At 44.3% G+C, this 26712-nt stretch overlaps 1 protein-coding gene across 9 annotated transcripts in view; it reads right to left on the minus strand.

The window, feature by feature from the left end:
• DCLK2 (doublecortin like kinase 2) overlaps window positions 1–26712 on the minus strand; it is a 134018-nt gene that overhangs the window by 29438 nt on the left and 77868 nt on the right. For 6 of the 9 annotated variants that reach the window (XR_014776661.1, XR_014776662.1, XM_084768564.1 and 3 more), the window contains exons 3-9: window positions 23417–23519; window positions 18955–19056; window positions 18082–18129; window positions 13477–13571; window positions 2765–2840; window positions 1862–1970; window positions 244–301 (exon numbers count right to left, since the gene is read on the minus strand). Coding sequence is in view for 7 of the 9 variants with exons in the window: in XM_084768564.1 (XP_084624690.1) it covers window positions 244–301; window positions 1862–1970; window positions 2765–2840; window positions 13477–13571; window positions 18082–18129; window positions 18955–19056; window positions 23417–23519 (591 nt within the window). In the remaining 2 variants the exon portion in view is untranslated. The remainder of the gene's footprint in view (window positions 1–243; window positions 302–1861; window positions 1971–2764; window positions 2841–13476; window positions 13572–18081; window positions 18130–18954; window positions 19057–23416; window positions 23520–26712) is intronic. The other 3 variants (XM_084768561.1, XM_084768563.1, XM_084768562.1) reach the window with 3 other exon arrangements.

Here is a 26712-nt window from a genome sequence, read left to right on the forward strand (position 1 = left end):
CTTTGCTGGATTTGAGACTAGAATCTCCCAGAGATGAAAGTTTTACACTTTTTTATACTTATATCTGAGAGTAATTGATTTCCCATCTTGGAGTTAAAAGCTGCTGAGAACAGTAGGGCGGGAAAACTATCCCTCTCCTTTCTCTTACTGGGTAGCCTATCTCCTGCAGCAAGCGCCTCCCTCGTCGTGAACCCACACATTGGTTTTTTTTTTCTTTCTGTGAAGCACTTGTGCATACTGTACCTTTCCACAGCATTTGGCTTTGTCTATAATCTTTAACGCAAACTCTTTTCCAGTAGACCTAGGGACAACCAGAAGAAGACCGTTAAAGCTACAAGTCAGAATCAACCTGCCTTCACCAGCCTGTGCAGCACCCCGTCCCTGAGACAGTGTGGAGAGGGGTCATGGGAGGAAGGAACTCCCAAAACAGGAAAGAAAAGGCAAAGCCAGGCTAATTAAATATTCTTTTACATTATTAGCTCATATTGAAAGTGTTTAAATTCTGTTGTATCAACACAAGAAAAGAAACACTTTCTTTACTTAAATCTCAAGACAAGCCTCCAAGGAGAAAGAATAAAAAAGAAAAGTGATCAGTTTAAGAGAAGGGCAGGAAGTGATTCTCAATGTCTGTTCACACTAATGCATTAGCCACATCAGCCTATAACTGGAAAGTGCTAAGTCTTTGAACTTTTAGTACCCAGTCTTCCTCCCCACCCTCAGCCAGATCTGGTGCTATGTAATTTCCATCCTACAGACCCTGACTGGCACTAAAGAAATCATTTATTGAACACAAGAACCTTATTCCAATATTCCTTTTTTGTTTTGTTTTGTTTTTTTGAGACAGGGTTTCTCTGTGTAGCCTTGGCTGTCCTGGACTCACTTTGTAGACCAGGCTGTCCTCGAACTCACATCAATCCACGTGCCTTAATTTTTACTCAACATTAGCATAGTTGAATTTGAACAGGAGGAAAAGAGATACTCAAATGTAAACAGTTCAACACAGACCATCATGGTATTGTTACAAAGCATTCAGAACACATGCGTTCTCTCAACTGCCTCCCTCAAAGCTCATTAGCACACAGGATGAGGTTCAGCCTAGAAAGGTAACTTTGTTTCCCTCACATTATAACCCACATTGTAACCCGTCCTTAGAAGTTACATTGTAGATGCTTCACTGTTTTCTTGGGAAGCAACCTGTATACCAAAGCTCTGTAAAAAGACTTTAAGAACAGGGGTTATTTTACATAGCAATCTATAACGGGAAGTGAACTCTCATCAGAGATACAGCAGAATGGATAAACTAAGTATCAGAACGTTCTACAAAACCTGTCACAAACTATAAAGCCAGCCATTCAGAGCAGGAGGGACAATGCTCTCTACACACAAAGACTTAAATCTGCATCCATCCTAACTTTCTTATGGTGTAAAAACTTGTAACCTTCTGCTCTCACAGGCCTGTATCTGGAGCTATGGGTCTAGCAGTTCAGCGCTGGCTGAGCGCATCACTGTGAAGGTTCAGCGAAGTGACACAGCACGCTCTGAGCAGAGCCCGGCTGGAGTGGGCAAGTCTTACAGAAACTGTTTTTATTTCGGTGGCTCATTTTCTTCCTTACTTTTCTCTAGGCTAGTGATGAGTTCCAAAATGTCCTTGAGACCACATGCATACAAGACAATTTTATGTATGTAACTAAATGTTTTCTGCCAAACGGCTTGCGGCCATGCCAAAGAGCTCGTCATAAGGGCAGATTCTTTTAGGAAACAGGAAAGAGACGCTTCCCAGGAAGGCCTTTCATTCAGTAACTAAGGGATAAACTCAAGAGGGAGAGCTGACCTTGTGGGGAACACGTCCCCAGCCGCTTACCTGTCCACACACTCTTTAACTACTGCAAAGTTGCCATCTCCAATGACCTTCCCGATTCTGTATTTCTCCAGGAGAGAGAATGACTCGGAGCACCTGTTTCCATTCACACCTGCAGCCAAGGATAAACGCAAGGCCTGAAGGAAACGTCAGCATTTCCTATCGATTCCTCCATACTTGGAAAACAGTGAAATGCAGTGCTATTATTTATAGGTCTATAGCAAAACTAAAGAAAATTCCTCAGCACGTTTCCTAAATAGAATGCCCGAATCACCACTTTCCTTTTGACCTTGTTGGGTAGCATCAGAAACCCACAAAAAGCAAGAAGCCTAACAAAGCCAGAAAGGATAAATGATTATCCTCAGGCAGTGGGGCCGTCTAACCTGAGCTTTTCAAAACTCTCCTCCCAGGGAAGAGGAAGGACGTGAGGGGAGAGTCAGCCTGAGGAACTCTGGAGATTTCTCCTTTCTTCTAGTAAAGAAAATTCTATCAAAGTAAGACACTGTGTTGAGGCTAGGCCTGGCAGCTCAGTGCCTTCTCAAAAAAGTGTACACTGGCCTGCAAGTTAAGATGAGACTACTGTTATGGTGCGTCTTGTTGTCTAGGCAAAGCAGAATAGATCTGTGTTCATCTAACTGAGAGAATCGGGAAAATGTCTTATGAAACCAGTAAAAGAAAGGAAGCCAGAACTAACACCTGAAACAGGGACAGTGTGGCTTACGGCAGAGAGGCATTACACAACTTGAAGTGACCCCACTCTCAACGCCTCACTAGAGCTAACCGGAGTAGCAGTGACATGGTCGCATCCCTATCTAGGAAGAATGTGGCACCAGTGGGACTCTGATGGCCAACAAAACCAGATGAATGGTTTCCTTTGTAAAAGGAATGCTGGAAACTGAGACGCACCTTCAGGACTCATGCAGCGGTCAAGTTCTGGTCCACCATTTACATTGGAAGAAGATCTGCCCTGAGCAGAAATCTGCTAAGAGAAGAATATAAGCATTGCATATTAGGATATGTTTACAAGTCATTAGCTCCCTAGTGCTTATGTGATAGGCAGTATTTATATAACAGCAAGTACCTGATACAGGAAGTGATACAGAATTTTTCCTCATCCTTTTTCCATTTATACGGACAGCATACCGTAACATTAATGAATTTATTTCTCAGATACAGTCTCAATTCAGATTTAGCATCACAAAAATTGGCATTGTATTACTTTCTAAAACTGTACCAAAATCAGTGCAAATGTTGTCTCAGGACCGCAGAGAACTCTAATAATTCTAGACTCCCAAACAATAAGACATAATTGGTAAACAATCCAATTTTTATTTTGTTTTGTTTTGTGTGTGTGTGTGTGTGTGTGTGTGTGTGTGTGTGTGTGTTTTCTTATTTGACTTGCCCTGCTTTATTTATATTTTGGCACTGAAATTGAAAATAGTTCCAGAGTCGGTAGCATTGTGCAAGAAAACATCTACAAGCTGGAATGTTTAAAAGCAAGTTCAAAGAGGAGACAAAGAGGAGGCATTTAAAAAAATCACCCTCCACCTGGCCTCTCTCTCTCTCTCTCTCTCTCTCTCTCTCTCTCTCTCTCTCTCTCCATGTCTTCCACTCCACAAACTCCTGTCAGAGAAACTTGAGGGATCTGACAACCCCCCAGTGGGTCTATCTGACCAACACAATAAGCTCAATCTTCAGGTGGAATCCAGGCCGGGCTCCGCCTCCACCTCCTGGCCACTGTCCTTCTCGCCACCTTTTCTTGTATGTTTTATATTTACATTAACTCAAATGGTTTCCCTTATTTGTTCTTTACTTAAAGTCCCCAAGTCTAAATTTCTGCTCTGCAAAGGCCAAGCCGCAGTGTCCAGCTTTAAACTTAGAGAACAGACACTAGGTGACCCCTGTAAGACCACTGAGCAACATCACTCCCATGGAGCATTAGCTCAACATCACTTACATGCGCTTTCCCTCCACATGCCTGGCACAGAGCTGAAACAGCTGTCTAGCCAACAATGCTAAATTTGTTAAGCCATCCAATTCCAGGTTGATCCCTTCTCCCATACAATCTTTTCTAGATTGAAAATTGTGAAAGAAATAAGAGATCCAGTTTAAGCAATATACAGCCAGGTTCTACCTGTTGGTGACTGGGCTCCTGCCATGCAGCAAGCTAGTCCTACACTTTGAAGATGTCAGGACCAGCCTTGGTCCTGCAGACCTACTTTCTACTTGCCCAGCTTTCCTTGGATCAGGTAACATTCTTCTAAGTCCTTTTCTTGGTCTGAGTGTCCTGACTGACTCCAGGACTCCTAAGGAAGACAAGGGCTGAAACAGGCGCATTTACGTCCACACCACTCGCAAGCACTTGAGAGTGTATACCCACTGAGTTCCTGTGGACCTTTGTAACTAACTCCTCCAGCGTTTTTAAGTAAAGCCTCTCTCCTTTCCTATCCCGATTCTGTGTGAATAATTATAAATTCACTTTTTACTCGGATTTCCTGGGTGACAAAAAAAACATGGAATGAAACCAGGAAAAGAACAGGTGGCGGAAGCTGGTTCTCTGACAAAAGAGAGCCAAATGGGGAAGCAGGGAGTGTGGGAGGCAGAGGCACCTTGTGGAAGGAGAGGGCACGGAGCCAGGCTAGGTCCACACGCAAAGCGTCAGAGAGTCACCTCAAGTTGTAGCTTTTTAGCAAATAATGACAGCTGCAACCATTTTCAACTCTCAATTTGATTTTTTTAAAAAAAGTGCTAACATTTTTCAAAAACCCCTGTATTGAGTTAATAGGAGTGACCTATCCAATAAGTCCTCTACTTGAAAATAAGGCTTTCATTTAAAGAAAATGTAAAAAAAAAATAATATTAAAGGGGATAATTTTACTGTAACAGATGAACAGAGGCCAAGGTATAGTGAGAAATAAACATAATTATATAATATAGAAAAATTTCCTTTTTTTCTTCACTGTTTAGCCAGATCTACAGCGCCACCTGTGCTGTTTAAAAGGATGGAAAGGTGAAGAGACATGAGTGTTACTGAGCATGACTGGCAACTCCATGAGGAGACACCTGAAAATGGTGAGAACACTCCTTGAAGCCTGCCCGTTCCAGGTCACGGGGTGACGGCCTGAAGTAAATGCTGGAGGGCTAGAGGGGTGAGTCGCTTTGCCCAGCACTTCCCCAGGCTAGGCCTTCTGATCACCCAGCACTACCCCAGGCTACGCCTTCTGATCACCCAGCACTTCCCCAGGCTATGCCTTCTGATCACCCAGCACTACCCCAGGCTATGCCTTCTGATCACCCAGCACTACCCCAGGCTATGCCTTCTGATCACCCAGCACTACCCCAGGCTATGCCTTCTGATCACCCAGCACTACCCCAGGCTATGCCTTCTGATCACCCAGCTTGTGATTGATTAGCTTGGCTCTCCAGGGCCATAGAAGCTGGCTTTTCATAATGCTCCACAGAACCGCTGGTGACCAGGAAGCACTATTGTTAAATAGAGGGCGTGATAGTCCCCATGACCTGGAGATGTGCAGACAGAAAGGGGCAGAAACACGGGAAGCCCCAGGGACTATCCTTTGCAGACAATTTTTTGGTGCTTCCATGGCCCTAGTAAGTAGAGAACTGCCCACTTACTCGTGACGTCTGAGATGTGTAGATGGTTAGGGGTGATAAGCAGAACCCGTTGTGTATGTAAATAAGACACAAGATATCGGCTAGCTTGGCGGCTGTGTGTAATCCGCTGGCTTGTACCCTCCCATCCCTGAGTACCACTCCTCCACAGACTACGCGTCAGCCAAAATCAGCTAGAACCTCATCGCATCCGTTGAGTGAGCCCTTCAGGTAAGGTTCAGGCTTACTGGATTTGAGTAAGGGACTGGCGGTATCACAAGGGCTCTGGTTTAAAGTGTCCGCGTGTTTTCACCACAAGTCTCATAGCCTCCGGGGCCCACAGCAGCAAGCTCAGCCTCACCCCACCCGGCTACCAGCAATGTCCTGCCATGAAGAGCTCCTAGCGTCCAGCGTCTGTGAGAAAGGGGCACTGAATAGGAGCACGCGTTGGTTATATTAAAGTTCTTATAGTTGCTCCAATGTATATACACTGATTTGCATGGTGAACCCCGCCCTCCCCTGCCCCCCCCCCCACACCTTCCCCATGTACTCTAATGAGTTGCAGCCCAGAGAAGGGCTGAACAGTCCTCACACTCACCAAACCAACTGAGCGACCACCATGTACAAACAGAACCTGGTATTCAATGTCATGATTTATTTTGCTAGGGCACAGAGTCTTCAGAAGTACTTAATCCGCCTCTTTGTTTCTGTTTCTGTCTAACAAAATCAATTATGTTCAAAGATGAAGTCACCACATGGTGTTTCTGGGGGAAATGAAAAGAGGCTCGGAGTGCCCAGTTCCCTGGTTCTGAAAATTATTAACTTAGTTTTAAACACACCAGAAAAGCCAAAGCTCCAGGGAAAAGCAAAAATGTCTAAGGTCAGCAGCTACTGTGGATTTACATTTCACAGCTTTGAAAAGAAGGTTCCAAGTTCAGGAGGTCAGAGCGTTACATTTTAGCTCTGCCAATCAGGTTGGATACAGCCAGCGCTTTCACTGCACCTCACAAATCTGGGAAGCCTTTCACCACCGGCAGACCCAGGAGACATCAGCAGATAAAACATCAGCACATCAGACAGTTTATAATCTCAAGATGTTGGGTAATGGTCCACGTGTACTTTGTCCTTCCTCCTTTCAGCCAACAAGACCGCTCACAGCAGAGAGCTCCCAGGCACACGCCTCTGCATCAGAACCCAGGCATTTAAAGACTGTGCACTCTGACTCTGAAGTTACAACTGACTGCCTTAAAAGTCTTCAGTTTGGGCAGATGATGAATTAAAAGTTCAGGGAAATGTTTTCTTCATCTGTCTGGCAGCCGATGACATATTTAGTACTCTTTATTGCCTATATGCCCCCCCCACCGTCCCAAATGCTGTGATTTAAGGACAGTAAGCAATTTTATGGAAGAAAGCTGCCAGCCACATCCAAGGGACTCTAGAGGTGCCCTGGCAAAGGGAAGAGATTGCAGGCGGAGGTCAAGGACACAACCAGGAAGGTGAGGATTAAGAGAAAAAACAATGTCCGCAGTGGATTCTAAGACTAGAAGAAAAAAGGTCAGCAGGGAATAGGGTGAAAAGGGCAGGAGAGAGAAGGGAGTGGCAAAACTGATGAGGAGAGAGGCTGTGCTAACCTTCAAGCAGGAAGTTTGGGGAGATCAGATGGGGGGAAAAAAGGCAGTCTAAAACAAAACTTCTGGGCGGCTGGCAGATAGATGAAAATGCAAAAGTGCTGCCAGCGCGGCCAGACTCAAGAAGAGGCCCAGATGCCTCTCCCCAGGCTGACCTGTGGGACTCCTGAAATACTGTGGGAATATAAGGTCTGGCTTCCAAAGCTAGGTCACAGAAACAATAACTGTATGACATCTTTCATCTGTCATTTGATTCCAAGTCAGCAAAAGTCAGCAGCCACCTTTTGTGGACAATATAGCCAATCCATGGAGAAGTCCCAGTAGGGACGAACCAAGGCCTTCTAAAAACCTCTAACTGGATGGATCTGAGTCCACAGGTCAGTTTCACATGCCTCTTCACAATGAATTATTATACGGAGACACACAGTGAAGAGGAGACAGTTTCTTAAGGGGGAGACATAGAGGAGCCTGGAGGTGTGCCCTATCTTTTCTGTGCCTGGCACTCAGAAGGCAAAAAAGAAAAGGGGATGAGGTGAGGTCAGCAGTGACCTTTTATGGGTCATTAACATAACGAGCATGCTCCCTTAGCAGCAGACTACAGTTGCCAGCCTTTGTTGCTCCTGCTGCCGCTGCTGCCTTGTGCCTTGTATATGCTAGTCTGAGGAACTGCCTCCTCTAGTTTTCCATCCTCCTGCCTCCAACCCAAATGTCCTTAAACGCAGCCATCACCTGGAAAGAGGAAAACCCCTTCCCATCAGACATCAGGTGATGCTAACCCTGATGAATGCGCTCTGGCAGATGGTAATAAAAGATCCTGCCCAGAAGCACACAGTTAAGCCTCCTCCCGAAATCCAACCTCTAAGAATGTGTGGGGAGACATGCATTACTGTTGCTAATCTGTTAAGTGCTGAAATATGTTAAAAGGACAGAAAAGCAAAGCAGGGACGATGTGGGAAGGAAAGCCAGTAATAGGCAGGAGAGAGGAAGGAGTGAGGTGTGAGACTTCCTGTCCTCCTCCTGTGCCCTCTTCCCTCAGCTCCAGACCTTAGAACCCTCAGCTCCATCCCAGAGAGCATGGCCTGCCATGGGGGTCCTGGAACCTAGTATTGACAAGATTCTCTCAGGAGATATGACCTGCAGCTTCCTGGGCTCCAACAATGTTACTTAGATGCCCTCTTCTGGCATGCAGATGTACATAATAAATAAACAAATCTTTAAAAAAAAAAAAAAAAAGAATGTTACTTAGGATACGTAAGAGTTGAATATTTTTACTTTCTTGGGGCTAGGCACTCTTGACCAGAATATTTTTAAGTACATAAAATGTAGATGTAAGAAAACAACTCAGTCAGACCTCTCCTGTGCTCACTTTCCTTCTTATGTTATTGCACACTTACGTTATTTCCTGTGAAGCGTCCTTCATGTGAAACTGAACCTGGAGACCCCACGGTTACAGTAAGAATACTGAAGCTGTCCCGAGGGTTTCTCTGCCATTAGTCCATAGGGGCCTCAGTGTATCCTAAGAACCCTCTGATGATGATGATGATGATGATGATGATGATGATGATGATGATGATGAATAATAATAATAATAATAATAATAATAATAATAATAATAATAATAATAATAATAAAGGGCAACAGGACTTGCCCAAGGTCACACAGCCAGTGAGAAGCCACGCCAACACCAAACCCAGGCACTCTGACTGGAATTTAGCCTTCTAACCACAACACCCTGCATCTGTGACTCAAGCGGGGCTCCGAGCTCCGTTATGCCGGAGGAGGCTGTCCATAAGGCTGCGCCCTAGGCTTCTCCAGTTCCAGCCAACGCTCTGAGCCAAAGACTTTGGTGTCAGTTGCCAAGGCTTAACTGGGACTGGTTGGCACACTCAGGCAGAATTCTTCAACAACCGAAGAAGGATGAAAGAAAAACAAGAACCAGCAGGAGGCTAAGCACCTTGTAAACATTCATGAACCGGCCTCACTGCAAAGCCCTATGGTGCCAAGACTGTGGAAAGCATCCAGAAGCTTCTGGGGAAGGAGGCCCCTATCTGTCCTGCTGCTTCTTAGGCGACTGTCACTTTAAGAGACCATGCTCTCCAGAAAAGCCATCCTCCCTCAACAAAGGGAAGCCAAGTTGTACTCCCGAGGGACTCCATTTTGGAGTAGTAGCCCAATAGGGATTTGCTAGGTGGCCTACACTTTAATACTTCAGTTTCTGATTTCCGCTCTGACATTGCTGTTTCTAGCCATCGGCTTAAGACTAGCCCTGATTTTTCAACATGCCCTTGGGTGATAGCTCTGACAAGCACAGGCCCTGCCTTCATATCCCAGCTACCCATCCCCCATGCTACCAGCGCCGGCTTCTACCGCCCACCCGGGTAGACCATCGTCTATATGGAGACATTACGGTTTGAACATAAAATGCACTTCATGGGCTAATGTGGTTTTTTTGTTTGCTTGTTTTGTTTTGTTGCTTCGGAGCTGTTTTGAGTCAGAGGCTCACGTAGCCCAGGCTGGCCTTGAACATGAACTTATATGGCTAAGGATGACCCTGAACTTCTGCTCCTCCTGTCCCACCTACTGAATGCTAGAATGACAGGCATGGGCTACCACATCCAGGAATATACTGAGGACCGACTCAGGGCACTGTGCACGCTAGGCAAGCACTCACCACATGAGTGGCCTTCCCAGTGCTAGGATCGTGTGCTTACTCCCTTGGCTCAAAGCTGGCAGAGCTACTGTGGACAGCTGTGGGACCTTTAGGAGACTCAAGCCCTAACCAAGCCAAACCAGAGGAAGTAGGAAGAAAGGGGTGTTTCTCCTGATTCCTTTCTCCTCGTTCCTGACTACAGGGACTTCACAGGTATGAACTATTCTACTTCGCCAGGCACTCTCCATCATAACAGACGGATACCCCTAAACCTCTAAGTTGGATCTATCAGACATTTGACCCCACAAAGAAGCACTGTCTAGGCCAGGGTCACACAGTCTGCTTCCAGCCTGTATCCGTCTCAGCACACTCAGCCCCCGCTGCTGTTTATCAAAGAAAACCAGTAGCTGAGCCGATGTGAACTTTACCGCCTTATAAAAAGCTCTGTGGGGTTCACAGTACCTTCAGTTTCCAGGCACCTCTCCTCAGTCTCCTGGGGAACAGCCACAGAGGAGTCTCCTTCTCTTTCTACTTCCTCCATCCAGCCTCTCCTCCCCCCCCCCACCCAAGGACTCCTCTGTCTTTTTCCAACCCTCCTTCCGTGAATTTAACCTTACCTTCATGTTATCAGAGCAATCCCATCAAGTCAGTTTAGCTAGAAATCCTCTGTCCTTGATATTTCCTCTTAGCAACCTTCATCCCCCTGACCACACCCGGTTCCTCGATTAGAAACATCTCCGTGTGTCCTTGTTGGAACTGGGGTTGAGACCAAGCTCTCCATCACATCAGACCCTACTGCAACGGTCCTCTTTTTTTTTTTTTTTTTTTTTTTTTTTTTTTTTTTTTTGACTCTCCCCAGGCTATTGAGAATCTTTAATAAGAGGCCAGACTAATTCATTGTTTCCTCTAAGACCAGGCAAGGCCAAAACCATCTGACTGGTTGCTATAGTTTAGATTGTGTGCCTCCCACAAAGGTACGTGTGCACAGGCTTGCTCCTCAAGGAGGTGTTCCTGGGAGAAGACGGGCCCAGGACAAGGACCTTAGGTCCTTGTGTGGTACCCCTGAGGGGCTGTGGAACCTGCTCCCTTGTGTTCTATTTACTTCTCGGTCACAAAGTAGGCATCATGTACTAGGCCACCACATACCCAAAAGCAATGGGGCCAAATGACCATAATCACTCAAGAATAGTGAACTAAAATAAACCTTTTGTCTCTAATTGGTCATCTTTAGAGGTTTTTTTGTTTTGTTCTTATTTGGCTTTGAGGACTTTTGTTTTGGTTCTAGTTTTAGTTTTTACAGTAATAGGAGTCTGGCTAACATAATACACCAATATAAAATAAAATACTTTTTTGAAGGAGAGGGTGACATATGCCTTTATTAATCATAGCGTTCCTGAGGCAAAGGCAGGCAGATCTCTGAGAAATCAAGGCCAGCCTCATCTAAAGAGCAAGCTATAGGACAGCCAGGACTGTTGGACAGAGAAACTCTGTTTCAAAAAACCAAAACAAACAAACCCATACAAAATATTTTCCATTTGTCCTGACACCTTTCCATTTTGGGTCTGAAGAACTTTAAGTAACCATCACTCTATAATTTTAGGCTCCCTACTGTTCATAAATTATTCACAATTTTAAGGTTATTTTGCTTTTTCTACTAGCTTTGATCCAATTCCTTAAAAAACATGATCTTTTATTGGATATGAATTCGACAGACTTATACTCCATAGAGATGCTAAGAAAACTATGCATGCCTTTGACTTTGTATCTGAAAACATTCAGCTGATTAGTAGTTTTATTTTGTGTATTTTTTTCTTTCTACAAACTTGACAATTAAGAATTCTATCTTCAGCCAACTTAATACTCAGAGAAGTGCCTTTAAGTTGTTAAACATATTTATTTAAAGATGTATCTTTTTTTTTTTTTTTTTTTTTTTTTTTTTTTTTTTTTTTTTTTTTTAGTATATGGATGTTTCTTGTGTGTGTGCCGGCTTGGGAGAGGGAGGCATATATCCTAGAACTGGAGTTACAGTTTTGAGCTGCTGGAAACCAAACCTGGGTCTAAACTGCTGAGCCATCTCTTAAGCCCCTACAATATTTTAAATTATACTTATTATATGTGCCTGCCCCCCTCTCTTTCTCTTTCTCTGTTTGAGTGAGTCTGTGTGTGAGTGTGTCGGTGTTTCCATGCAGAGATCAGAAGTCAAAAGGTAGGAGCCAGTGGCTCCAGTGATCAAACTCAGGCTATCGGGTTGTGAGGCTTCACTTACTAAATTACCTGGGTATATATCCAGACTCGTGTGTGTGTGTGTGTGTGTGTGTGTGTGTGTGTGTGTGTGTGTATGTATGTTTGTATGTGTGTATGTATGTTTGTATATGTATGATAGTATATGTGTGTGTATGTATGTATGTATGTATGTATATATGTATGTATGTGTATAATAGTATATGTGTGTGTGTTTGTGTGTGTGTGTGAGTGATAACATCTTGTTATGTAGCCCTAGATTGCCTGGAATTCACCATGCAAGGCAGACTAGCCTTGAACTTGCAGCAATCCTCCTGCCTCTGCCTCCTGAATGTTGAGATGACACGCTGGATCCACCACACCTGGCCAGTTCTTCTAGTAAGTGTGTCCAGTACCGAGGAGTTGGTACAAGCTATGCACTCTCTTACCCCTAAGCTTGCTATCCGTCTCACCCACTGCGCTGAGGTGCATAAGCAAGAAGCGGGAAGCAAGTCACTCTGTCCTATCCTCTTGTTCTCACGCCCTCCTCAGGGCAGGGCAAGCTGAGCTTACACTCGGTGGACAATGCTTTGGGAAGCTGAGAACCGAGGCCTCGTGTACTTCTTCAGGGTATCAGGACTCCAGGCTCGGTGGATTTTTCACTCCTTATCCACAGAGCAGTGGCAGGCAGCCCTTGCCATTCATTATAATAATCAAAAGGATTCTTCAGCATCCTTAGAGAAAACTTCTTGGCCCATTTACAGAGACTGTATTTCTGGTCACAGCAGACCTGATACAGCCAAGCACCAAGGGGAAGGACACAGACACGGCTTTGCGCAAACTTTAGCTTTTTCAAAGCACTTTACTATTTAAACAATCTGACTGTGTCAATAAAGGAAACAGTCAATGTTTAACAGCAATTATTTACTGCTGTTTTACCAGGTGTCTTTTATAACTCTAAAGCATTCGGATTTACTAAATCAAACTTAAAATTTTGTTAAGTTTCAGCCTCACGCATTAATATCGTCCCTATTAGGTAACTTATTAACCCAACCACTAATTTTGCTGCTATTCTTTATATTTTTAACATCATAATTAATGCCTGTTTATGTCTAAGTTCTCACCAAAATGCCCATGTTCATCTTTTGATATCTTCCTGTAGAAAAAAAATGTTATGTTGACATTTTACACTTCAATAAAGTCAAATCATGTTAGTCATATTAAAACCGTGAGTCTAAAGGGTCTTTTAAAATAAATTACGGTGTTTTCCAAAGCTTTGCTATTGCAAATCGTGTACAGTAATGCGACTAACACCTACTGTACTTTCACCACGTTTTGTTCAACCCATCACAACCTTGCACTCCCGCAGGATGTGAACACTAGTGAGATTAAGAAGGCCAGCCAACTTAACACCAGGACCCAGCCCAGGCTTTTTAACAAGCTCACAAACCCGAGTGCTAAACCACACAAACACAAAAACCACATAAACGCGCCCCATCTCTTTGTTGTACCTTCAGTCCTCTGAAGCTTCCTGGGCTCGTTGGAGAGGAGCTGGAGGACTTGGTAGACTTAGGAGTGGACAGCTGGCTGCTGGGAGTTCCATTCACTGGCCAGGAAACAGCAAAGGAAACAGTCATCAAAACCCTAAACAACCCGACTGTGAAAACACTAAGCACATGCACAGGATGGCTCCAATGAAGCTTTGCTTCATTTAAAGCCCAAAAGCAGGTGACAAGTCAGCGAGAAGCAAAAGCAGTGTATCTTACTGCAATACAGACAAAGTCAGACAAGGAGTGAAACTCGAATTATTTGCAATTATAGTGTCCCAACGATGATATGAACAAATATAGAAGACACGATCATGGAATTTCAGGTGTGAGTGGGAGGCCCTGCCCACACCACCGTCCAGAAAACACAAGACGAATGACTCGCGGCTGTGTCTGCGATGGTCTGTGACGAAGGCCATTACAAACTGCCAATATGAATCTTTATCTTGGTGTTTGCTAATGTGAGTCACAGAGAAATGCCTACAGCTCTTGCAAAACAATTAGACTGTAATCCAAGTACACAAGTGCACGTGTGTGCGTCTGCCTGCCTGCCTGCCTGCCTGCCTGCCTTCCTCACGTTCTGGTTTTGGTGCTAAGAATTGAGCTAAGCGCCTCATACAAGCTAAGCTCGCGCTCTCCTGCCGAACTACAGCCCTAAACTTTAAGTGTATTATTCCTAGTGGGAAGTGAAAGTAACCATCTCTTCTCATAATATTTATCGACTGATTGAAGGCCATCAAAATATAATTATTAAAGTGCTTTAATATAGCCTAGTTATTCATAATCCTCCCCCTTGCCTCACAGTTTAATTCCCCTATTCTTTAGAAAACACTGCTGGTTTTCTTTGGCACTTCCATGAGCTTCTGTGGTTTAAGGCTCTGCTAAGCAGAGGATGGCTAATCCTGTTAGTGGGGGGAAGTGAATCAGAGACTCTAGCCGCAGAGTGCTGGTCAGCCCTTCACACGCACCCCCAAAGTTCTATCATCTGGGTCTATTTCTGCAGTGATCTCATGAACCTGGTGGGTAATATCTGGGATTAGGGCTTTGTTTTCCCCTTAAGAGTACATGTAATCCCTCTTACTTCAAAAGTAATCTTCAAAAGCGCTTTCCCAAAGCAGATGAAAGCTGCCATTCATCTTTATGGAAAGCAAAATGAAATCCACTTTTTTTTTTTTTTTTAGGCATAAGGAGGCAGGCAGTGTTGTTTTACATCATCTGAATTAAGTATATAGTGCAAAGGTAAAGGTCCTGCCACAGGTGGCTCGAAGGTGAGTTTCAGTTCCTGCGTGGAGGCAGAAATGGTAGGCCAAGGTAGCATATATGATAAGCCAGAATTTTTCATTTTCCTGATTCTAAATCACTTGGTTATCTAGATTTTCTGATGCACGCATGTGTGTGTGTGTGTGTGTGTGTGTGTGTGTGTGTGTGTGTGTGTGTGGTATTTGTTCCTTCATGTGCACATACACATGCATGAGGAGGCCAACGCTATCCACCTTGTTTCCTAAGACAGGATCCCTCGCTGAACAACAAATTCAGCTAGGCTGGCTGGCAAGCGAGCTCCAGAGGCGTCTCCACCGCCCCAGTGCCGAGGTTGTAGATGCATGACTAAGCTCCGGACGCTGGGATCTAGACTCAGGATTTCATGCTTCTGTAGCAGGTGCTTCACTGTCTCTGTCACCTCCCTGGGCCCCAGTCAGTTATTTCTTGAAAATGACTTTAACGCTCAGAAATGGGTCTGCATGACACTGTAATGGTGGGCAGTTGTCACATGAACTTGCACAAATCACGGAATGCACAGCCGCCAACAGCGACTTGCAAGGCACGGACTATGGGTGATGAGGGAGGCTGCGTGCTTGTGCAAACAAGGAGGCGCAGGAAACCTGAATCTTTGGCTGGGATTTACTGGGAGCCTAAAACTGTTCTCAAGATGTCTCTAAAAACTCCGCTAAGGGAATTCACATACAATAGAGATCAAAGTGGGCGGTAAGCTACAAAGCTTGCTGCCAGTGGACACAGAATTCACAGCCAGCCGTCACCATCACCGTGGGCTTGCACTTGGATCCATCTGGTGCCGCACTGAGAGCGAAGCTGCCTTGAGATGGTGGCAGTGGGACTAACAGAGAGAGCAGTTCCTCGCCCAGCTGTCCCTGGAGCAGACAGGTTTCCTGAAAACCCACTCCCTAGCTAAGGAAACTTACTGCTAGGGCTTAACCCAAGTCAGTTACTACATGTCATGTCCATCCTTCGTCTGAAAATAAGTCCTATCGCAAGAAGAAACAGACTCACGGAGCCATGGGAGTTATCAACAGCACATGTCTGGGAAGGTCTGGGAAGGCTAACTGTGGCCCTGAGGGTGCTGCGTGACAACCGTTCCTTTTACCACCACACCCATGGACAAGTGTAATTAGGGCAGGCAGCAGGTACACAGCACTCCGTTCCTCCAACACCCACTCTCATTTCTTTCCAGAGAGTTTTATTTTTCCCTTCAACTATATGGTGGGCTTTCTGTCTGACTGCTCTGAATATCTTTTTTAATCTTTATAAGCTCTGTTTAAAGATGCACAGCTAGAAACCTAAAACCAGCATTTAAAAAAGTGTGTGTGTGTGTGTGTGTGTGTGTGTGTGTGTGTGTGTGTGTCTGTCTGTCTGTCTGTCTGTCTGCCTGCCTGTCTGTGTGCACATGTGTCTGTGTGGCCCTTGACCACATGGCCACATACGTATGCAACAGAGGCCAGAGGAGGGCATCAGATGTCCTCATCTGTCACTCTCCCCCTGTTCTTTCAAAGCAGAGACTCTCACTGCACGCATGGCTAGTGTTTTCTCTGCTGAGTTGGATGTCAGCAATCCCCAGTGAGTCTGTCTCCACCCCACATCAGAACTGGGGTTACAGGCATACACAGTACACCTGGCTTGTGGTATCAGTGCTAGACTCTGAAGGCTGGTCCTTAACCGCTAGGCTACCTCTCCAGTCCCTAAAAGCAGGATTGATCGCTAAGGCTTAAATTATAGTTAAAGACGGACTGGACTCATTTATGGTTATCTACTTTACTATCTGTAACATATCTGTAATAGTAAACATACTATTTAGTTATTTACACAGTTCTGTTGGAAGAGTAAGGAGATTCACAGACTTCACTCAAAAGCAGCACCTCCTACCCTCGGGTTGACATGAACAATATTACAACTTGTCTGAGAGTCTAGCTAATCCCTTACAGTACTTGCTGTTGCTATTTAAAGACAGTGCCCAGGCTTACTCCGAACCTCCGGGCTCAGCCTCCTGAATAGCTGGAGTAAGGCACACGGCACAGCAGGGCCGCTGTCCAATCTGCAGTGCTGCTCTGACGCGGCAGCACACAGCGAGCAGCACAGCACGCTCCACCCCTTGTTGCCAGAGAACGAGGAGAAAGCACTATTGGTGGCACAGAGGTGCGCTTCAGACTCACTGCGGAGGGGCCAGCAGCAGCAGCACAGGCTGCCGGCTTCCTAACTAGAGTGCTGAACGTGCTTCAAATGGCCTCTTCTAAAGACCACTTACTTTCTCTGAGATGTGGCTTTCAACTTTCACTGAAGAGGCCGACTCTATCCAAACATGGATACAGGTGAAGATTTTGCAAACTGAAATGCTAGTCTTCAATAGGTTTTTAAGCATTGCAAATTCAGATTTTTAAAAGTCCAACAACCCATCATTTAGGTATTTACTGGGCTTTGCCATAGAGCAGCAGACGGTCTGAAGACAAATGTGGTCATAAAACGTTATTAGTTCAGGAAAGTTCCTCTTCAGACCTCGGGAGGCCACAGTGAATTAATCATACCTGACTCTTGAGCCACTTTCTCTACTTTTATTTAATCATTTTCCTGACATGACAAGCGTCTATAAACCCGTCACCTGAAACAAAAGCTGGGAATAACTCAGCCAGAAAACTAGGTCCAAACGCATTTATGCTCCGTTAGTTTTTCCACCTTTAAGATACTACAGAGACAAGACAATTTAAAATAAGGCCAATGGCAAAGATACCTTTGGCTCAAAAGCCCAGGTGCCAACTGCAGAAAGTTTGAGTGGAGAGTGCTGAATGAAAATAATTGCTTTCCAACTAAAACGATGCAGCGTTGGCTGCCTCCTTCTATGTGCAGGGAACACTCCGTTATTCTATTCTGGCACAGGTTGTGAGGAATTCTTTGAATTAGGAAATTCTAATGATTCCTAAGCCTTTAACCCAGGTATGAGCAAAGCGTGAGGTTAGAACTCCCTTCCGTATCTTTATTGTTAACAAACTGTAGTCTTTTTAGTCACAGAACATTTTCTACAGTTCACTGGGACACAGACTTCCCGGACCACTGTGCTTCAACTATGCAGAAAGGCGGTTAGCAATCTTCCTAGCTTATGTGGTTTCTGTAGCGAGCAGGGAGGCTGCAGGGGCCTGCGCACTGTAACTATTACATACAGCACAGGCGTCCACAGGAGAAGGGCCAGGTACATTCATGGAAATGGAGCAAAGAAAACAGAAATGCAGCAAAAGGACAGAAACAAAAACCCAGCAGATCGACAAAGCTGTACAGATCCTGGCTCACCTGGGGATTTGGCTGTAGAGTAGGCACTGGAGTGGCCAGCCCTCTTTACTGTACACACGAATATGCACAGAGCAGGAGGAGACAGTAAGGACAGTGGTTATTCAGCAGGTCTAAAAGACAGTAACACAGCCTGCCCTAGAGGGAGTGAGGCACATGCTGCTCTGGGAGCAGTGGCGAGGAGTCTGACTATGTCTGCTGTTTAAGACAGTTCCTTTGGGCTTTAGACGCCTCACATGTCAAATCAACATTTTGTTTCCAAAGAAAAAAAAAGTTTAGTTCAGCAGGCTGGGCAGTAGTAAGAATGCTGCCTGCGAAAAAGGCATGCTTTGGTTTTCCTCTAAAATCATTTCCTTAAACAGCAAATTAAATGAGTAAAGTTATTTGTAATTACTTTAAGTTTTTATTGTTACAAATATCCAAGCAGTGTAAACTCTGACAAATTTGTAGGATCTCGATCTGAAAATTATAGAATTTAAGTACCCCTTTCTGAGAATAGCCATTACTCTCAATAACTAACGAAGGAAAAGAATTATGGGAGTTAAAGCAAATGTATTTTTATGCAGGACAGTGTGTGTGTTGCACCAGGATGAAGTAATTTAGGAAGGTAAATATGAAGCACAGAATTCAAAATACAGTATACAGTGCTCAGAATGTGAAATGCGTTCATGTGCACACCAGCGTTAGACCAGACAGTAAGGTCTACAAGAAAAGGCGCCAAGGACCAAGGGCAAGAGTCCCCTGCGAGACTTACACCTTTGGAAGACAGGTCTACAGGTTCTGATCTACAGATCTTATTGTCTATTGTTGTTCTAGAATCTGGCTGCACACCAGCTGGCAAAGGTCTCCGAGCATCCGTGGAGCTCCTGTTACTACCTGAAGCTGGCGACTTGCTGCGGCGAGAGGGCCCTGGGCTTTTGGATCCGGAATATTTAGCTGCTGAGGTTCGAGAATAAGACGACTTCAGGACACGGCATTCTGTAAAGAACAAAAGGGCATTTTTGTAGGTAAGGCAGATTTTAGCATCGACCAAAGGCATACCACACGTGACTACAATTAGCTGCTTGTAACTAGTGTGCCCGTGCACAAGTGTATGTGCAATCACGAGGATCTAAGAAGTCAAGAACATGGTCCTTCCCCCTCCATAGCTGAGGTAGGCACTCTCGCTGGACTGAGGGATTCCGCTAGGCTGGCAGGCCAGTGAGCTGCAGGAATCCTCCACTGCTGACCTCCCAGCACTGGAGTTACAGGCCCACGAGCCACCATGCCTGGCTGTCAGTTCGGGGTGTTGGAGATTTGAACTCAGGTCCTGAAACGTCACAAGGCATCTCTCCAGCCCCACTGCTCTTACCTGACAATCTTTTTCCCTTCCCACCTTTTCTTTTTCTAGCAGTATGAACTGGACATAGGACTCAATGAGCTGCCCAGCCCCTGGGCTACAGAAATTCAATGTATGCAGCCAACTGTCCCAAAACTACGCGTGGGGTTTACATCACTAGTTAGAGCACATGCCTGTGACACGTCATTGTTTGCACTGAGTTCTTAGTGGGCACAGAAACTCCACTGTCCTAAGTGAATGCACAGTACCGTTCACAGATAAGCTACACGTGAGCAGCTTTTTCACAGGGAGCACAGGCCATAATTTTATTGTCCTCTTCAAGTCCCTGGGAATCATTTTATTTCGAATGGACATGAAACCCTGACTTATGATCTCTTTATTGGAAGAGCAAAAATGAGAAAAGTAGCTTTAAATAATAACACTGACCTTTCTATAAGCCATCAAGTAAAACAGCATTTGGAGAACCAGAACAAATTACAGCTGCAATCACCACTCCAGATTTGAGTAATTAAGATCACAGGATTTGCAGTCAGGAGGGCTCGGGATGAGTCATGGTCTCGACATTTGCTAACTAGAAGCAAGACCTTGCTTATGTTCCAAGCCTCGCTAACATATTAGTGTAAGGATAAAATGTGATTCATTGGCTTGTTGTAAAGGGTAAATTAGACAGCGTATTATCTATCATTTACTTCAAAATACTTCAATTTATTCAAAAAGACTAAAATGCACGTTAATTTTAATCTATACCCCAGGGGTGGTAAATTACCATGTGAAGCATTCTCATCAGGGGGAAATACACACCAAGAGAGTCTAGTTAACATCTGAAAGGCGTTAATCAAATTGTATATAAATGGGGCAGTTCTGGTTTCTGCTAAGCCATTAGCATTGTGGGTTGTGTTTCACTGCCTCAAAAGTGTGGGGTGTAGACTGCTAAACATGTCAGAGACAATGTCTCTCTAATGAGCAGGACGCACCAAAACAGATCCCAATATCCTGGAACTTCAGAAAAACACCCAGGCTTAGGAATCAGGGGAGGCTTGTCACCTGACCACTCGTCACTTAGCACCTCAGTCCTCAACCTCTGTGTTGCAACACCTTTGGGGGCCCACGGGGTCACCTAAGACCATCAGAAACACAAATACTTACATTATGATTCATACACAGTAGCAAAATTACAGTTGTGAAATAGCAATGAAAATAACTTTATGGTTGGTGTCACCACAACCTGAAGAACTATATTAAAGGGTTGCAGCATTAGGAAGGTTGAGGACCACTGGGTTAGCAGCACTGTATGCCATTTTGAATGTCCTGTTTTAAAGACATGGTCTTGCCCTATAGTCTTAGCTGGCCTGGAACTCACTGTACAAACTATTCTGGCCTTAACTCACAAGAGATCTGTCTGTCTCTACCTTCCAAGTGCTGGAATTAAAATCATCCACCACCACATCAGATTTTCTTTCATTCCTACTTTTGCCCCCTTTTCTTTGTTGTTTTGGTGGGTTTTCAAATGTGTGTTAAGTTTCCTTTGATTTCTGTTACTCTTTTAATGCATCTTTAACGTGTGGTATTCAAAGCTGGATCTCTTAAGATGACAACACAATTTTAAAAACTGATGTTTTAAAAAAACAAAACAAAACGATACAATTTCGTGTCCTCATAAAAGTATATGTAGTAGAATTTAACATGAGATTTGCTCTCACTGTAAAACTTTACCATGTAATGATGGTGCTACAATACCAACAATAACAAAAGTAGTAAGACACACAGGGACTCCCAAACTACATGGCATATATTCATTCATTTGATCTTCACAAATTCTTATAAATTATCCATTATCGCTACCATTTTGAAGAAGGTTAAAAAACTAGAAATTGAGGGGGTGATCATTAGGGCTCTTTTTTTTTTTTAATCTATTAGAGGCCATCTTCATCATCAACAACAAAATCCAGATAATCCAACTAGCTCAGATAAATTTACTACACATAAGGCAACAGTGTAAGCACTTAGCAATGTTTTGTTGTTATTGTTACAGTTTGTCCCACCCACAGCGACTACAGTGACTAAGTCATCTAAAGCTGACTTAATGGATTAGAAGTTTATTGACTATGGAGAGTTAGAAGGATGCAGAGACAGGGCCACCTTAGGCCCTAACAACCGCTTTCTGCCAGCCCATGTACGCTAGCCAACATTCTGGTGACTATTAGGCAAATCTTTCTGAAATATATGAACAGTCTCTCACCAGTGCAAAAGGTAGGAACTCATCAGATAGCACCTGAGGCCTCTTAGCAGATTTTCTTGCTCTACTGTCACCTGTAAGCCGGATATTTCTACCGATGTATTTTAAAGTGTCTTGGTCTTTGGCTTTCTTTGTTCTGTTACCCTAGAAGCTTCGTGAAACTGTTGCCAAGGTAACTGGAGTAACCTGAATCTGTGTTCCTGGGCCACGGTCGCTCACATTTGGCTCCAGAATAAACCATCTCTTGTTCTCTTGAAGGAGCTCTGCTTTTCACAGTGACATCATTAACCAAATAGAAGTCAGAATTGAGTTTCAGTGTCTTGACAAATGTCTACTTATTGACAAAATCATTCTGAAACTAAAAACTGCACTTAGCAAAAATGTAAAATACAGTTGACGGGTAGATGAACATTTCAGTTAATCTTGGTTTCACAGGATGGGGTAGAATATCAGCACAGAAGACACAAAAGTGCATTTTTACAGTTAAAAGACTTCCCAGTGGTGTTACTGATTGACAAATTTACTCCAACAAAGTGACACAATATAGAAACCTTTAAAGAAATTTGGCAGAGGTGAAAAATGAAACAAACAAGTATAAAAGGGTTGTGGGAAATACACATAGTAAGACAAAAAACATTTACACATGACAGTTTAATAATACAGAGTGTGCCCATTCTCAATTTTAAAAGATCTATCTATTTATGCTTTTTTCCAAGACAGGGTTTCTCTGTGTAGCCCTGGCTGTCCGGGAACTCATTCTGTAGCTCAGGGTGGCCTTGAACTCAGAGATCTGTCGGCCTCTACCTCCTGAGTGTTAGTATTAAAGGCATGAGCCACCACCATCCAGCATGATTTATCATGATTTTTAATTATGTGTATCTCTGTGTGGGTATGTGCATCTGAGTGCAGTGGCCATAGAGGCCAGAAGAGGGCATCTTATCCCCTAAAATTGGAGTTATTGACAGTTGTAAGCCTCACGATGCAGGTGTTAGGAACCAAAGTTGGATCCTTGGCAAAGGCAGGATGGGTTCTTACCTGCTAAGCCATCTCTCTAGCCCCTGATTTCTCTAATCCAAATACACATAAGCATCACAATGTCTTGTGATGTATTTCTATTGTCCACTGGATCTCCCAAAGCCATCTTTCCTCATTTACAGAAGAGTGGGATTATAGCTCTAATCTCTCTCGAGCCTTTGTAAAATATACCTTCTTGACTTTCACTCACTTAAAAATGAAGCTGATTTTTCTACCAGCAAAAACAACCATTTTCACTATAGTAAGTTTACAGTAATTAAGACAATAGGGTAAAAGCCATTTCCCTAAACCCAGCATCATTTGAAATCACTGAAATAATAGTTAAAAACCACATTAATAGATAAATATCAAGAAATAGGCATTTTAATCCCACCTATAAGATAGTTGTTTTTATAAATATATAAACAATGTATGGGTTTTTTTTTAAGCCACAAACAAAACAATGATGTAAAACCAAATCTCAGATAATTACCATGGATAGTTAATTATCCTTCAATATACATGTTCAGAGAGAGGCTCTCACTATGTTGCCAAGGCTGGCCTTCAACTCCTGGAGTTGAATGACCCTTCTGCCTCAGCCTCCCAAGTAACTGAGACTAAAGGTGACCACCACCCGTACTTGGCCGTCTTTCTCCAGTACACCACCTAGGCTCTTAGCATGTTTTAGAGTCACTAAATTCTGAGCTTCCTTTTCAGGAGCTACAGACGTAGTCAATGAAATGCCTCACCGCTATGATCCAGGACAAAGTCATCTTGGGCATAACGGTATTTTTCAGGTCCGCATGCAATAAAAACGTCATCATCGCCAAAAAAGTCTTGCAGACAAGTAACCTGGAAAAAAAAATTCAAGAAATTAGAAACATTAGAGTGCAATAGAAGTCATCAAAATTAAACGCACTTTCGAGCTTCACCCATAACGCTGTGGTGGAGCAGAAACCTGTTCACTGTGGCGTGCCTTTCCCAGCACTGTGCTTTCACAGAGCACGTTCACACATCCCCTGGCCTCAGCACCACAGAAGGAAGGGTCCCTGCTGAAACCTAGCAAACAAGTGAAGGCGTACATGTAAGATGCACATTTTTCCTCCCAGATTCCTTGGCAGATGGTGGCAAAGCTGTGTCTGACAGAGACGAGGTTCTCCACTCAGTGTTCTCTCCTCTCTTAGCAGCTCCACATCCCACCTCGGCCATGATGTCTGTTCTCCAGTGCAGCACCCCGGGTTGTTTTGAGGATTAATATGTAGAAACCGCTTAGGGCAACGTCTGCTATGCCTTGTGTTAACACTAATCCGGCTCATCACCATCATCAAGATCGGGGAAGCCTGGCCGTGACGCTGGCCAATAAGACTAAGACTTCAAGGCTGTTCCCGGCCTTGTATCCAAATGAGTTGTCTAAATTACATCTTCAGTTTTCTAAAAAGCTCCCCCCCCCCCATGCCAATACTCATTAGTTTCACATCCCATAAAGCCTTCTGTGTGGCAGCAAAACATGTATTTTGGTTACGACAGAGTCATTTCCAGCATATAGACCAGCTCTACTATCAACACGTTTTTACAAGGAGCTGCATAAAAATTTCTCTTGTGAAAATTGCTTCATTTCCAAAATAATGACGTGTTCATTTTTAAAAAGTGTACTCTGCTTCTTGAAAGTTCTCTGTAGTCTCAGCAAGACCTCCAACCTCTAAAGTCACAATTCAGCTTTATAGTGGAACAAAGAAATACGTCCCCTCAGAAAATACAGTGAACTAGATATGACTTGGGTTATAGTTATTAAGTAATGCAAATAATAGGCTGTTGTTGCTGAAGACAGTGCAGTAGGCATGGACACTATTTCTTCCAATTATCAAGAAAGACTCAGCTTCTGTAGTTAATGTTAAACCTGCTCAGACTCGTGTTTCAAAAGCACCAACCACCTTCCTCCTGCGACCCCTGCCTCCACTTGCCACCTCAGGAGGGAAGGGCACATGCTCTGCTTATCCACGGACATTCCTGCGAGCCGAGTCCTCATGCATGGCTCTGCTCCAGAGCAGGTCCTGCCCACTGCTCACACAGCTCTCAACTTCTCGCATTGCAGCTCCTACTCGGCTCACACACGCCTTCTCTCCTGCCTGGGCTCCACTGCTGTGCTGACTGGCGATCTGACCTCCAACCTCCCCCGCACCCCCTGATTCAGTCATTGTTACCACAACACCGGGCAAACAAGCCACTATGACCCTCAATACAGACTAGTGTCATTTCACCTGACCCTTCAACCTCATCAATGACACTTCCTCTGTTCACTTCCCACCCACGATTCTGTGCTCCCACTAGCGTAGTCCCTGAGGTTTGTTTTGCTTTTCCTCTATTAGGCTTTGAGTCATATACTGTTCTAGTTAGGTTTCTATTGTTGTGGAAAAACACTCTCCAAAACCAACTCGGGGAGAGAAGGGCTTGCCTCACCTTACAGATCAGTCCATCATGAAAGGAAGTCAGGACAGAGACTGAAGTAAAACCATAGGGCAGGGCTGCTCCCTGGCTTGCTCAACTTGACTTTTTACACAACCCAGGATTACCAGCCGAGGGGCAGCTGGTTAGGTCCCGCCACACCAATCATTAATCAACTAAATATCCCACATATTTGCCTCTAGGCCAATCTTATAGAGGCATTTTCTCACTCCGGATTCCCTCTAGCTTGTGTCATATTGACAAAACAAACAACAACAGCCCCCTCCCACACACACACAGCACTATACAATCAGCCATTCAAGTGAACAATTCAGAACCATCTAACACCCTCAGAATAGTGCGGCCATCAACACAGTCAGAAGAGAAATTCTGAGCCCATTAGCAGTCACCTCCTATGGCCTCTTCCCTCATTATCTGGCACCCACACTATGGTCTATGGTTCTAAGGAGCCCACATTCTTAAAATGTTGCTTTATTTTTATTATATGCACGGGTGTTTTGCCTGCCTGTATGTCTGTGTGGTCACATGCATGCCTGGTGTCTACAGAGGCCAGAAGAGGGTGTCAAAGCCCATGGAACTGAAGTTACAGATGGTTGTGAGCCACCATGTGGGCACTGGGAATTGAACTTGGGTCCTCTGAGAGAAGAGCCAGTGCTCTTAACCGCTGAGCCATCTGTTTAGCACCCTCCAGATATCTCACACATACTGTATTACATAGTATAAGGTACTTTCTGACTGACCTTTCACTTAGCTTGTTTGAAGGTCATCCAGGTTATAACAAATGTTCAGTACTTCATTGTTGTCCAAGGTTGTGTGACAGTGTCTTGTACAGAATCATATTACCTGATGGACGGACATTCATAGTGTTTCCACCTCCGGGTTGGCTTTCATCACTACAATTTTTTACATGTGGTTATTTTGTGTGTGTGTGTGTGTGTGTGTGTGTGTGTGTGTGTGTGTGTGGCATGGATATATAAGTGATACACACACACGTAAATATGTATGTGTCCATGTAGAAATATATGTACTTGAGTGTGAGTGCCTGCAGAGGCCAGAAAAGGCCGGTTCATCCCATTAACCGGAGTTCCAGGCATTTATGAGCCAACTGACATGGATGCTGGGAAACACACTCAAGATTCTCTGCAAGGGCAGGAGCCACTCCTTAACTGCCTAGCCATCTCTGCTGCCCCTCAGAGGCTTTTCTGGCTAAGCCTTGGTGCCATGATCTACAAGTGACCAGGGATTCATCCTAGCCATTATCCCAGAGGCTCAAACCCTTGGCGAATGTTTGGCATGTTTCCTGATTAACTGAAGCCTGGCGGGAGGCAATTCCTATTGGAGCTGAGTGCCAGACAAGACAGGTCTCTCTGGATGAGTTTAATGTAAAAGGTGCAGCTGTGTATAATTAGAAAACAGACAAAAACAACTAGGTTAAGAAAAAAAAAGGCTCGGACCAAGTACTGTGAGCTGGAGACGATCACCAGGGCAAGAGATGAGGGCTATCTATTCAAAGGGGTCAGGAGTGAGGAAAAAAGAGAGGTCACACCAGACACAGGAAAGGGGAGATGGAGAAAAGTCAAGG

The sequence above is a fragment of the Acomys minous genome, assembly GCF_964271855.1.
Source record: "Acomys minous genome assembly, chromosome: 19".
NCBI classification, from domain to species: Eukaryota; Metazoa; Chordata; class Mammalia; order Rodentia; family Muridae; genus Acomys; species Acomys minous.